Here is a 14,717-nt window from a genome sequence, read left to right on the forward strand (position 1 = left end):
CTTTGTCATGCTAATGCTTGGGGGGTGATGGATGGGCGCTGGGGCTGCCAAACTGTGGCCCGCTGCGCCCATTGGCCTGGGAGAGATCACATGCACCCTTCCACCCCCACTCCCTACCCCCTTCCTGGGGGAGCGCTGGCCCAGGCAAGCTGGGTTAGGCCATGGATGTAAGCTTCTGCGCTGTGACATACTGCCGAAAGGTTGTAGGGCAAGAGGGTGTCTTCCCTAAACGGGCCGACCCTCCTGCGGCCTCCACGCATGGACTATAATAGGATGAACTCCTTCTTAGAGTACCCACTCTGTAACCGGGGACCCAGCGCCTACAGCGCCCACAGCGCCCATACCTCCTTCCCCCCCAGCTCGGCTTCCGCTGTTGACAGCTATGCAGGCGAGACCCGCTATGGTGGGGGGCTGCCCAGCTCTGCACTCCAGCAGAACTCAGGCTATCTGGCCCAACAGCCACCCTCGGCATTAGGGGTGCCCTTCCCCAGCTCTGCGACCTCGGGGTACTCCCCAGCTGCCTGCAGTGCCAGCTACGGGTCTTCTCAGTACTACCCTCTGGGCCAGCTGGAAGGAGATGGAGGCTATTTTCATCCTTCAAGTTATGGGGCCCAGCTAGGGGCCTTGTCCTCCGATGGCTATGGAACCGCTGGAGTGGGCCCAGGGCCCTACCCTCCACCGCAGCCCCATTATGGGAACGAGCAGACAGGGAGCTTTGCACCGGCCTGTGCTGATCTCCTCTCCGAGGACAAGGAATCGGCCTGCGCGTCAGAAACGAGCACCCCTCCAGCCCAGACCTTCGACTGGATGAAGGTTAAGAGGAACCCACCCAAGACAGGTAGGGCTCAGACGTGGCCACCCCCTCTCTGGGGGCTCAGAGCAGCTCTGCTGCTTTTGCACGGAGGTGTGCTGGGCTGGGCTCCTGCCTGCACACCGGGTAGAGGCAGGTAAGAGCGCTGTGCTCACTCTCAGGTCAGGTGGGGTCTCCCCACCGAGTGAGTGCGCAGTTACCCTTAAGGGTAAGTCTCCACACACAGCCGCACTTCCTGATGTGTGTGCTCAGCGCACGCCCAGGACCTGGTGTTCCGACGAGGGGGAGCCGGGGGGTGGAGGTGTGGGGGGCTGCTCCAGGTTGCCTAGAGGGGTGCCTGGTGATCCACGGAAACTTTGAGAGCCGAAGCTGGATCGAGTGGTGACTGGGGGTGCAGAGCTGGCCGGGGCGGGGGGCGGGGAGGGGAAGGAGAAAGAGGAGAGAACTGACGTGGCCCTTCTCTCGCCCCGCCCCTAGCGAAGGTGTCCGAGCTGGGCCTGGGTGCGCCAGGTGGCCTTCGCACCAACTTCACCACTCGGCAGCTGACCGAACTGGAGAAGGAGTTCCATTTCAACAAGTACCTGAGCCGGGCCCGGAGGGTGGAGATCGCTGCCACCCTGGAGCTCAATGAGACGCAGGTCAAAATATGGTTCCAGAACCGGCGCATGAAGCAGAAGAAGCGGGAGCGGGAGGGAGGCCGGGTGCCCCCAGCCCCTCCAGGCTGTCCCAAGGAGGCGACTGGAGACACCTCCGACCAGTCCACGTGCACCTCCCCGGAAGCTTCGCCCAGCTCTGTCACCTCCTGAACTAAACCTCCCACCCGGGACTCCTCAGCACCAGAGAAACGAGGAGTCCTGTCCAGCCCTCTCCTCTGTTCTCCCTAATCTCGGCCTCAGCTCGACTACTTAGGCTGGGGCGCCAGTTCAGAGCTGCCTTTGGGAGGAATGGGGGACTGCTTTCCTCCAGTTTGGGCAGGGTGCTGATGGCTGGGGACCCTACCAGACCAGAGGCATGGGAGACCCAACCTGTCTAATGTGAGGGAAGGGCTTCCCTCTGCCTCTAATCTAGGGATCAGCCCTCGGGTGGGATGGGAGCAAGTCCCAACCTCCCAGGTTCTCTTTTCCCTTCCAACTTCCATTTGTTCAGTCCAGTGCCTTTGAGCTTCGAGGACCCTCCTCTCATGCACTCTTATCCTAACTCCCCCTTCTAGGCCCAGGACAGAGAGAAGGTTTCCTGTGTGGGAGGTATTTGGGTGCTGGCGTATGACCAATGCTTAATCTCTCTAGTTGCCACAGACCTTACAATAGCACCAGCTGCCTTGTGACAGACCAAAAAACTCCCCCCACCACCCCCATCAAACCCTATTAACCCCCTCCTGGCACATTTGTATTGCACTAGCGGCCTCCAGAGGTTGTTTTCTGAGACCTGCCCCCACCCCAGCCCTGGCGACTTTATCTCGAAGCTACCAAAGTGTTTTGGAACTTGGTACTTCAGAGACTTCTGGAATGTTGTTTGAGGCTGGACCCCAGCAAGCCTCTACCAGGAAGGCGCAGGCTCGCCCCAACTAGTTCCTCCCCTATTTATTGCCTCCTGGAAAAGCCAGGACCTTCTTCCTCATCTCCACCCCCACCCCTGGTGCAGCCCAGGGAGGCCCAGGTGCAGGGAGAGCTCCGACCAGCATCAAGCATTCCTCTGAACCTTGGGACAGTGGAGCCACCACTCTTTCTGGAAACCTGAGCCCCAAGCAACCGGGTTCTCTCTGTACCTCCAGCTACCTCATTTCAATAAAGTCTGTTTTCCCCTCCTCCAGCATCTTCTGCTCCTGTCTAGGGGTTAAGCGGGCTCTCTCCAAGAGGGCTGGGGGAGAGATGAGGAAAGAATAGATACAAATTGGTTGAGCTGGAAGCATCTGAGCTTTATGATCTCAGTTGGGTAAAGAGAAGGACTTACTGGGTGGGGCCTAGGCAGAACCGGGTCCTAGGTTTCTTAATCTGACAGAGTCAGTCCTCCAGGAAGACCTGGAGGGGAAAGGAGGTAGGGAGGAAACAGTTCGGAGACCTTCCTGAGAGGAGGAGGGCAGGAAAGGAGAATAGTGGATCTGTTTGGAGAGAACAGAAAAGGGTGTGAAAAGAGGAGGAAGTTGGGGAAAGGCGAAGGGAAGGGCCGTCTACCCCTTCCCCCACTTCCTTCCCCCATATCCAGAGCGAGGCCTGGCATAGAGTGGGCCTCAGTAAATATTTGCTGGGAAGACTGCGTACTGGCCCGTTCCCGCCAATTCTTGCTTAGAGAAGGTCAGAGGGTGCGTCGCCCGACAAACTTCAGACTGGCACACAGGTTAACCCTTCCACTCCCGCCCCCAGGCCGGCGCCTTTCCACCCAAGCGGGACATCGGCGCCCGGGAGCCGGCGCGGCTGGGAGACTCCGGCCGTACCCGCTGCCTCGGAAGTGCGGTCCATCCGGCTGAGAGAGACCGCCCGGGTCTCCAGCGCTGGACGGCGCGGGAGGCGCGGCGAAAGGGCCGAGGGGTCGGTGGGGTGCGGGGGAGACAGCGGCAGGTTGGAGCCCGGAGGGCCTGGGGTGGGCGGAGGAGGTAAGCCCCAGTCCCGCGCTGACCTTTTTACCTCGAAGCGCCCCCAGGCTTTCCAAACAAGCCGACACCGCGCCCGTGGTGGGAGCAGTTGTCTCCCGGCGGGTCCCACTGACCACAGGTCCCCTTTGGTCGGCGGAGATGGGGGCAGGGAAGGGGGCCAGGGTCGGGCAGCGCCAAGACGGTAGCAAACCGTCAGCTTTCCCGCCCGGTTTATTGATTCCGGGGATCCCGGGAGCCCCAGTGCCTTGGACCAGGACAGCTGGGAGCGAGCAGCAGGACCAAGGGGGCGTCTTATCCACTCCATCTATTGATTTCTCGACCTTTCAAAGGAAGACAAGGAGCGAAAAAGATTAGCAGTGTGCGCAAGAAACGCCGAGCATTTGCTTCCTAATGAAACTAGTGCTGTTATAGGAGAGGCCAAGTTACCAATAACTGCACAGTCCAGCTGGAGAAGAAAACAAGTGGTTTGGAAGAGGAAGCCCAGATTTCCCAGAAGCTGATGCTTTGCCCTCTATCTTAAAAAAAAAAAATCTATTTGTTTTTCTGCATTTAATTGAAATTGCCACCAAGGTCGGTTTCCCCAAAGGGGTCACCTTGACAGGGCACAGAGCAGTGTATGTGGAAACAGAACTCCCCTTGCTTGCAGCCATTCGATGTCAGCTGATAGAGCCTTCTGGTTGGGGTATTTCTGGATCCTGCAAACTTTGGGCCACTGGGTAGAAAATCAAGGAGGAGGAAGGACCTTTTGTTAGAGCAGGACCCAAAGCATGATGACCCTGGACCTCAGACTGGGGTTCATAGAGCCTAGGGGAGGTTGGTCTATTGGGTTTTTGGCCATAGCAGAAGGAACCATTTGATTTCCCCCCCATGGAGGGATGAGGGGCAAAATTCTCTGTTAACAGGCTTGCTCAAAAGAATCCATAATACATCCAAGCGCCCCCATCCTCTTTGATCCTAACTCCTTTCCTGCTTTGTACTCTCCCCAAATCCTACTTATCTGAGGCCTCAGACTGGTCTACACGGAAGTTATTTATTGCAGAAACAAAAGGTTTAGATATTTCCCTATCTAAAATGACAAAGGAGTGGCTGGTACAAACAAACAATCAAACAAGCAAAAACACATTGTTAAACTTTCCAGAATAGATGACATGCTGCTTCCTTCATAGTCTCCACCATGCCTTTCAGATAGGTGGATTTTTCAAAGCCATTGATGGGGCAAAGGGAATTCTATTTACCAGGAAACCTGAAAACACATTTTCTGCACAATTTAAAGGCTTCCATTCCAACACCTCCATTTACAAGATCTCCAAAAAGTCTCCTGTTTTGAAAATAAAACTCTTGTAATAAAGATACATGCCCCCCTCCCCCCATTCTTCATTGGGGGGAAGTTCTCAGGTTGAAAGATTGTCAAGGTTTCTGAGGAGGAGCTCCCAGCCCCTCCCCCACCATGTAGTCTCCACTCCACCCAACCCTCTGCACCATCTGTTTCTCAGCCCTAAGTGTGAACTTTTCCTCTTTCATTTGCTTTTTTTCTTCAGCGTTTGTTCTTCCAGTGTGAGGCCCTTTGATCTGGATGAGAGAGACAAGAAAAAGAGATTTAAAAAGCCCTGAAGTTCTCACTTTTAACGTGGATGTCTTTGTTATGAATATTCCCTGCACCAATACCACTGGGCTGCTGGAGGGGAGTTGGTGGGATGGGGCGTGGAGGAGGTGGGGAGGCTAGGGGCATCTCCTGATGACTAAGAGCGCAGAGATCCAGATGAACCTGAGAGGAAGGCCAAGATACGTGGGTTCAAATCCTTCAGAGGGTTGGGTGGAGTGGAGGTTACATGGTGGGCCCAGCTTCTCACAACCTTGTGGCCTTGGGCAGTTTGCCCAGTTTAATTTCCTCCAAGATGGGCATCTATTTCATAGGGTTGATATTAATAAATAGGTTTATATGTATAACATATTAGGGAGCAGTCCCTAATAAATAAATGTGAGGCATGATAACACCTATAATTATTAAGGGGAACATGTCCTTAATTAATTCCAGGGTACATCTTGACCCTTCGGGGTACACACACATTTTCACTTCTCACACTTGTGTCTTGTCTGATCCCTGAATGGTGGATGAGACTATAGACAGGTTCTGGAGCTAAGGACAGGTAGAGGGGATTCCCTTCTGAGCAGCTGAGAATACTCAGGTGGGTCTGGCTAAGACCCTTTCCTTCAGGTCTCAGCCCACTCACCTGCAGAAGAGGAGAGTTGTCAGAGCCTCCAGCACTGTCTCTCCCTTCTCTGCTGGGAGGGTGGGTCAGAAGTCCTGAAGGCGGACACGTTGAGTTCCTAATTTAGAGCAGTGGAGGGCAAGGGCTCTGTGTAGCTTAGTTTTCAGTGTGGTTCCCCTTAGTTTCAGTGTGGTTCTCTTATCAACTGGGTGAGTGAATTTATGCCCATTAATAGTTTCCCTGTACTTCTGTTTCTTCAGATGTAAAATGAGGGAAGTTGAATAAGTGAGATACAAGAGACATGCTTAGAACCCTGCCTGGCAGTGTACAGTAGAGGTTTTCTGTTTTAGGTATTCATAGAAGACATTTTTTTTTGAGGTGTGCTTGGCCTCGGTATGCTAGAAGCAGACATTCTCTAACCTTCAGCCTCCAGCACCGTACCTGCAGACTCATGTGGCACCATAACCATGGAATTTGCTGCTGGGACGTAAAACAGTTATGAATGAAGATGTTCAGGGTAGCCCCACAGAATACTAGTTCATAGCAAGCGCAACATCGGAATGAGACACACTTTGGGCCAGACAGTCTCACTGCATAATTCTGGGAGCACATTCTCACTGTTGTCCGCGCCTTTGGCACCCCCTGCAATTGTACCAGTTTATATTTTGTGATGGTTCGGCCCTAGCTCTGTGAGCTTCCTTGCATGGCCTCCTTCACGTGACTCAACCGCAATATTCCAGATGCTTCATCTTTTGCGGTTTTATAGAACAGGAGTTGGAGATGCAAAATATTTAATGTCCATTCCTGGGAGAACAGAATGGCTCAAGCAGCTGTTGACTTCCATTCAAAGTAGGACCTCTCAGCCACTGTCATTCTCTTCATTGGGAAATAAGTAGATCAGGTGCTACAAAGAAGAAAGACTTTTTTTAGGAAGTCAGGAGACCAGAGCTTCCTCTACCAAGGGCGTCCTTGAATCAGTCACTTAACCTCTCTGTGCCTGCTTTCCCAGTCTTTAATATAAGTTGCATTATCTCACTACAGCTTTACTCGTCTTTCCTTCTAATAACAGAAGACAGAAGTGAGAAAGAATGTTAAACTTGGTCAGGGTAGGGGGTGGTAAGGAGGGGTGGGGAGAGCATCATGTTGTATATAGCCTACGGGCTTAGTTAGAGCTAATTAAAATTACTGTTTCTCCCTCACCCACTCCAGTCAGTTTCCTCCAGCTCTCAAGATCACTGGCCTGGGTCTAGACAATTCTGAGCCCTATAGCTCTTTCTGCCTGGACGGAGAACGTAGGAGGGAGGGAGCCCCACAAAACATGTGCCTTCTGTTCCTCAGAGGCCCCAAAGTTCCCTTCAGTTTACTCTGGCCTGACAGCTCCATTTCAACCCCCACCTTGGAGATGAGGCAGCTCAGTATTTACTCAGCCAGAGAGGTTTGCCCAGAAGCCTGGCCTCCCCAGCCAGCTCCTGCTGGCTCTACTCGGCAGCCCCCACCCTGTTCCCTTCCTGGTTCATGGAGAGTTCAGCCCTGAATGGCTTGCAGCCCCCCACCCCCCAGCCCCAGAGGAGCTGCCTGTCCAAGGGAGGCCAGAGGGCGGGGGAAGGGTCCCGGTCGTGGGGTCATGCCCTGGTCTCTCCACTCTTGCTGGACCAGTGCCTGGGCCTCCCAGAGGAGAGACGACTCAGCAAATGATTGTCTTTTTGGAGAAGGGGTGTATGGAGATTGGCTAAAATGGGACTGTCAGGTTGGGGACATGATCCAGAACTGCAAAGGGCCATGTTATTAGTGTTATTGAACTACATCTAATGGTAGAAAAATTTGGTAAACTTGTAATAGCTTGGACTCTCTTTCCAGAGATACTAAAAGCCCCAAGACAATAAAGAAGTGACATGTATGTTATCAGCATCCACTTATGAAAATAGCCTCTAACTTCCTAACTTTTTAGACTGTAAGATGCATGAAAGCTGAGATTTCTGTTTTGCTCATTGCTGCATTTCTAGTGCCTTCAACAATGCCTGGAACCTAGTAGATGCTCAGCAAATATTTGTTGGACAAGTGAATATTGAAGCAAATTCCTCTTGTCTAGAAGTCGATCACTCCCCAGAATGGTGTTCTGAAATGATGTCGTTTCAGACGTTTAAATTAGTCCAAGAGCGTTACCATGATCAATGGATTCATACGAAAATAATGAAAGTAGGAAGGTAGATGGATAGGGACTTAGGAGGCATTTTCTTCTTCGACTTCCGTTCATGCATTAGGGGTATTTATCTCAGGCTAATGACAGAGTTCCCTTTGCAGCTTCAGAACAAGCGTGCTCCCAGGGCTCACCCATAGAGTTTTTGTTTGTTTGTTTTGTTTGAGTTTCCTTTACTGTAGCAAGTGTAAACTCAAGAAAAGACTCAATTTTAGAAATGTCAAGGGTTTGAAGGCCCAGCTGGATGTTTAGATTGGTAGAAATGTTGATAGAAAATAAAGAAACTGTCCTTCTGGAGGGAGATCTAGGCAGGTGCTTCCGCTGTGAACAAGCCTTCCTTTCTCTTCTGCATCACTCAACTCCACAGAGTGCTGTGTCCTTTATATACCAATTGACCAAGGTCTTCTCTTCTGAAAATGTTTGGGATGTCCTCCCCTTCTAGGCCCAATAAAGTGAAATCACACACGGGAGTGCTTGGGTTTGTTTCGGTCTGAAAGAGAATATTGAGGGGAGCATTACTTTTGATGCTTAACAGAAGTCAAGGGCAATAATGGTTATCTACTGGAAGTTTCTCAGAACTCTTGGGAAGATTATCCATTCTGGTGTGGTTAGTTACCGTTGTTGGAAATTGCTGGGAATTAATGACATCTTCTTGCTTACTCCCACTGTAGCCCTACACATTTGGATCCTGGTCACCTAACTTAAAGCAAGAAAAAGGAAGCAAAAGTGTCATGGAAAATAAAAAATCACCTCCAGCCCCTGGAGTTCTTCTCTGGGGTTAGATTTCTAGATCAAGGGCCCCCTAAGAAGAATGGAGTTGGGGGAGGGAATTCCTCAGCAGTAACCTGAAAAAACTCAAAGGTTCAAGAGTCCTAGGCATGGTTCTGACAATTTTAACCAGAGTTCTCTGATTCTCCGTTTCAGACACAGCCTTTGCTGGAAGCTAATGTTTTGGGGGCTGGGGAGTCCGAAGAGGCAGAAGCTGGACATCAAGCTGTGCAGAAGAAAAGCCTCCGAGGCATGTGTGAAGAAACAGGATGGCAGTTGACAGAAAGAGCTGTCCCATGATCTTCTCCAGCCCCGAGCTTCCCACCCTCCACCACTTCCAGTTATTCCACTGTCTCTCCACTTCACTCCGCCGTTTTTCGGAATTCAATTTTCAGTCCCCATCTTTGGGGCCTGGCAGGAGGGACACTACCCTGAGTTAGAGGAAGGCAGGAAGGCCACGCCTTCTCTGAAGGATGGGTGGGGTGAGGCAAGTTCCTAATCCTGCAGGGGGTCTGTATTCAGCAATTCAAATTCAGTGATTTGGGTGCATTGGATGAGGATTGCAAAGACACCTTTGAAAGGGTTTGCATGCTTACCTTGCCACACATTTCAAAACCTGTTGAAATCCACACCTTGACACATTCCCAAAGAGACATGCCAACTTCTCTCACACATTCGCAGACCTATCTATAAACAAGCATTGTTACTTGTGCCTCCAAACTACAACCAAACAGACCTTGTACACAGTTCTGCACACAGTTCTGGCTGCAACAGTCAGAGAAAGCAGTCTGGAGAGACAAGTAATGTGACCTGCGTGAGAAGGTTCTCTTTCTCTTCACTCTTTGGAATTTATGTTTTGACTGTTAAGTGGTATAAAATGAAGTTTTGAAGAAAAGTTGTCTGCATAGAGGTGAAAAGGAAGAGGGCCTTTTGCTAAAAACATTTCCCTCTAATCCATCTCTACAGAATTCCCAGGATAGAAATGAAAAGAAAGGAGGCAAGTTATGAGTCATTTCTCCACGTTGGGTGGCATGTGGCTATGCACTCAGTGGGAAAGCAAAAATGAAGAGAAAGTGAAACAAGCAAACAATCCCAAACAGGACTTCTCCTTCACAGAGTACCAGAGATCTGGAAGGCTGCTTTTCCCCACCTGGTTTTCATTTGGGTGTTTGGACCTGAGTTCAGTAGACTTTACCTGAGTCTTCCTACCTTGAGTAGAAAAAAGGAAAAGAGCTTATGCTTATCCCTAGAATGTAATGATGAAGAACAGAGAGACAGACACAAAACAAAAGAAAAAAAAGCATCCAGTTAGTGCCCAATATCAGTCCTTGCTTTGGGTTCTTCAACATCCTATTAAAAAAAAAAAATCAAAACCGTGTTAAATAAATCTACCAAAAATAATCAGAGTGTCTTCCAGAATCCTCCCTTTATGAAAAACTCCCTCTGTTTCACTAGAGAAAAAAATTTGTTTTTAAAAATTCCTCTCTTTGAATACTGTCTCCAAGTCAAAGGGATGTGGAAGCTGGAAAAATGTTTTGCTTTACTCTTTCTTTCCCTCCAGCCCTCTTACATGTAGTTCTCTGAAAAACAGGGTCCTAGGTTTGAATTTAATTTAATCAGTACAAAAACTTATTGCTTTTACATCTTCTGCATTGGCCAGGGGCTGAGCTGCTCCCAATCTCAGATTTCTCCCTTGGAAAACAAGAAAGGACAGGATTCTCTCTCTTTTCTCTCTCCCCAGAACTCTCAAGTTTAGTTTTCAGTTTTATTTTTGGTGACAAGTGTAAATGTTTGTTCAGTTGCTGAGACATAACTCAGATTCTTCTCTGAGGTCAGGAGTCCTCTTCCATCCTCTCCTTTCAACTGAGGCAGGGCTCCAGACATAGATAGTTTTCTTTGAGTCAGAATGGGTCTCACTGAGCACCCTTACTGCCTGTTTCCATTTCAGCCTGGAAGTGAGAGCTGTTTCCTGAATCATAAGGTCCATTCTCTCTTGAGGTCCAAAGTTCTTGATTGGAAAAGGAGAGAGAAAAGCTAATGGGTCCCTAATATGTGTGAATAGTAATCTTTCTATGTAGATGAACCTGGAGAGAAAGGACTTTCCTTTCCTCCCAACACACACACACACACACACACACACACACACACACACACACACACACAATTCTGCAAGCTTAATGAAGGGTTTTTAAGGTTTAAGGGATTGTAAAGGCAAAGAGGAGAGGCGTTTTTGTTCAGACCTCTGGCAGATGTTGCCAAATTCAGACTTAAATTGAAGAAAGTAGGAAAAACCACTAGACTATTCCAGTATGATCTAAATCAAATCCCTTACGATTATACAGTGGAAGTGAGAAATAGATTCAAGGGATTAGATCTGATAGGCAGAGTGCCTGAAGAACTATGGATGGAGGTTCGTGGCATCGTACAGGGGACAGGGAGCAAGACCATCCCTAAGAAAAGGAAATGAAAAAAAGCAGAATGGCTGTCTGAGGAGGCCTTACAAATAGCTGTGAAAAGAAGTAAAAAGCAAAGGAGAAAAGGAAAGATATATCCATTTGAATGCAGAATTCCAAAGAATAGCAAGGAGAGATAAGAAAGCCTTCCTCAGTGATCAGTGCAAAGAAATAGAGGAAAACAACAGAATGGGAAAGACTAGAGATCTCTTCAAGAAAATTAGAGATACCAAGGGAACATTTCATGCAAAGACGGGCTCAATAAAGGACAGAAATGGTATGTACCTAACAGAAGCAGAAGACATTAAGAAAAGGTGGCAAGAATACACAGAAGAACTATACAGAAAAGATCATCATGACCCAGATAATCATGATGGAATGATCACTCACCCAGACATCCTGGAATACGAAGTCAAGTCGGCCTTAGGAAACATCACTAAGAACAAAGCTAATGGAGGTGATGGCGTTCCAGCTGAGCTATTTCAAATCCAGAAGATGATGCTGTGAAAGTGCTGCACTCAATATGCCAGCAAATTTGGACAACTCAGCAGTGGCCACAGGACTGGAAAAGGTCAGCTTTCATTCCAATACCAAAGAAAGGCAATACCAAAGAATGCTCAAACTACCAAACAATTGTACTCATCTCACACACTAGCAAAGTAATGCTCAAAATTCTCCAAGTTAGGCTTCAACAGTCTGTGAACCATGAACTTCCAGATGTTCAAGGTGGATTTAGAAAAGGCAGAGGAACCAGAGATCAAATTGCCAACATCCATTGGATCATCGAAAAAGCAAGAGCATTCCAGAAAAACATCTACTTCTGCTTTATTGACTATTCCAAAGCCTTTGACTGTGTGGATCACCACACACTGTGGCAATTCTGAAAGAGATGGGAATACCAGACCACCTGACGTGCCTCTTGAGAAATCTGTATGCATGTCAGGAAGCAACAGTTAGAACTGGACATGGAACAACAGACTGGTTCCAAATAGGGAAAGGAGTACATCAAGGCTGAATATTGTCACCCTGCTTATTTAACTTCTATGCAGAGTACATCATGAGAAACTGGGGTGGGGGAAGCACAAGCTAGAATCAAGTTTGCTGGGAGAAATATCAATAACCTCAGATATGCAGATGACACCACCCTCATGGCAGAAAGTGAAGAAGAACTAAAGAGCCTCTTGATAAAAGTGAAAGAGGAGAGTGAAAAAGTTGGCTTAAAACTCAACATTCAGAAAACGAAGATCATGGCATCTGGTCCCATCACTTCATGGCAAATAGATGTGGAAACAGTGACAGACTTTATTTTTTTGGGGCTCCAAAATCTCTGCAGATGGTGATTGCAGCCATGAAATTAAAAGATGCTTCCTCCTTGGAAGAAAAGTTATAACCCACCTAGACAGCATATTAAAAACAGAGACACTACTTTGCCAACAAAGGTCCATCTAGTCAAAGCCATGGATGTATGGATGTCATGTCATCCATCTAGTCATGTATGGATGTGAGAGTTGGACTTTAAAGAAAGCTGAGAGCCGAAGAATTGATGCTTTTGAACTGCAGTGTTGGAGAAGACTCTTGAGAGTCCCTGGGTCTGCAGGGAGATCCAACCAGTCCATCCTAAAGGAAATCACTCCTGAATATTCATTGAAAGGACTGATGCTGAAGCTGAAACTCCAATACTTTGGCCACCTGATGCGAAGAACTGACTCATTTGGAAAGACCCTGATGCTGGGAAAGATTGAGGGCAGGAGAAGAAGGGGACGACAGAGGATGAGATGGTTGGATGGCATCACTGACTCTATGGACATGAGTTTGAGTAAGCTCCGGGAGTTGGCGATGTACAGGGAGGCCTGGAGTGCTGCCGTCCATAGGGTTGCAGAGTCAGACATGACTGAGCCACTGAACTGAACTGGCAGATGTAGAGAGAAACACCTTCCCAATAATGAGATACCTTTAACTACTAACCCAGCTTTCAAATCAACATTGCCTTGGGATATTTTGATGGCCATCTAGCTGCTTCTTAGCTCATAGAGAGAGATGGAATCTGTTCCCTTCTCTCTTTCCCCACACACTTCTTGAACATAATCCAAGAGTCTTTTGTTTCTCCTTAGGTGTGTAAGTTTTCCAAGATATATCACTGCTGAAGCTGAGAACTGCTGGGAATTCCTTGCTTATTTCAAACTCACTGATGCCCATCTGAGAAAGAGAATGAAAGTGGGACAAATAAAAGTGGGCAAAAGGGCAACAAAAAGCTTGGATATGGAAGGAATGTAAAGACTTTATCCTTTATACCCTCATTCAATCTTCACTGCCATATTCTGGAGTTGGCACCACTTGCAATGGGAAGATCACAATTTATAAGGGAGATTCCCCTGATTCTGAACTGCTTTATATACTAGAAAATACTCCTTTATATGGAATAGGAGTTTGTCTCCTTAGGACTTGCATGCATTGAGCTTACTCCTTTGCTCCCTTCTGGAGGCAACCCACAGCTCTTAATTGCTTTTCCACAGGCATGTCTCCAAATATTGGAAGGGAGCTGTCATGTATACCCCTCGAGTAATATACATTTCCAGTTCCTTAATTTGTTTCTCCTAAGACCTGATTTCCAGATCTTTCCTCATCCTGTTCTTTCTTCCTTAGTTAATATTTTCTACAAAACAAAGTGTCTAGAATTGAACAGAAAATATAAAGTGTGATTAGACCAGGTCTAAGTAGAGTAGAAATTTATATCCCTCAATCTAGGCACTATATTTCTGTTGGTACAGATAGGATAGCTTGAGCAGGGAAAGACAATGGAGCAGGCTGGTGAGAAATGGGAGGAATCCTTTCTCTCTTTCAAACTGTGTCCATCTACTTGACCTCTAGGGCTGCATTAGTCACTGATACTATGATCCACACAAATCCCCAAGTTTGGTGAGGAAGTGGCCAGATTGGTAGCCATTGTGGGGAACAAACATTTGCTGAGCTGAGTCTGTGTAATTTGTGAGAAGAGAAAGGAGCATTAGAGTAGAGAAACAACGTGGAAGGTGAGAAGGAGCAGCCCTCTTATCTCCAGAGAAGGAAGTGCATATTTACCTGGGCTAAGGCAGCTTCTCCAGCTCTGCTATCCAGGGAACGCCACTTCTTTCGCAATGCTTTTCCCTACTTCCCTTCTTGGTGGCAGCTGTTATTATTTTTGTTATCATTGTTGTTGTTATTGACATTTATATAACACTTGGCTATTAGCCTTTATGTCTCATCTCGTCTCTGGGAGGTTAGTATGATCATTGTTCTCACATATGAAGAGCCCAAGGCTCAGAGAAAATAAGTAGTGTACCCAAGATCACATATCTGGAAAGCAACATATCATTTCCTTTTTCTGCCTCTGACCCTCTAGAATTTATATATAAGTCCACATATCTGGATGCAATGCATTTAGGATGTCAGCCTGTCTTCCACCGCATCCCACTCTTAACCCTGCCTTAGCTCTCAGACCACCAGTTGTTGTTTATAGAGTCTGAAACACTGCTTTTTCCCTGTAGAAGAAGAGAAATCAAGCAGACTACCCCAATATTCAAGATGACCAGGTTTAACTAGGGAGTGTGTGTGTGTGTGCATATATATGTGTGGGTATAACCCTTAAAGATCAAGAATTCCTGCAAATAGAGTCCAAGTCACATATTGGTTGACTCCTGGATTCTATGAA

At 48.0% G+C, this 14,717-nt stretch overlaps 1 protein-coding gene across 1 annotated transcript; it reads left to right on the forward strand.

Moving 5' to 3' along the window:
- Window positions 255-1,694, forward strand: HOXB1 (homeobox B1). The gene is made up of 2 exons (XM_018064938.1): window positions 255-838; window positions 1,289-1,694. Exons 1-2 carry the CDS (start codon window positions 259-261, stop codon window positions 1,615-1,617), a joined length of 909 nt encoding a protein of 302 aa, XP_017920427.1. The 5' UTR covers window positions 255-258; the 3' UTR covers window positions 1,618-1,694.

The sequence above is a fragment of the Capra hircus genome, chromosome 19, assembly GCF_001704415.2.
Source record: "Capra hircus breed San Clemente chromosome 19, ASM170441v1, whole genome shotgun sequence".
Classification (NCBI taxonomy): Eukaryota; Metazoa; Chordata; class Mammalia; order Artiodactyla; family Bovidae; genus Capra; species Capra hircus.

Excerpts from the sequence above, each read along its gene's own strand:
- HOXB1 (XM_018064938.1), top strand. The coding sequence starts at position 259 with ATGGACTATAATAGGATGAACTCCTTCTTAGAGTACCCACTCTGTAAC. Across the intron at positions 839-1,288 it reads GAGGAACCCACCCAAGACAG|CGAAGGTGTCCGAGCTGGGC; the intron begins GTAGGGCTCAGA and ends CCCCGCCCCTAG.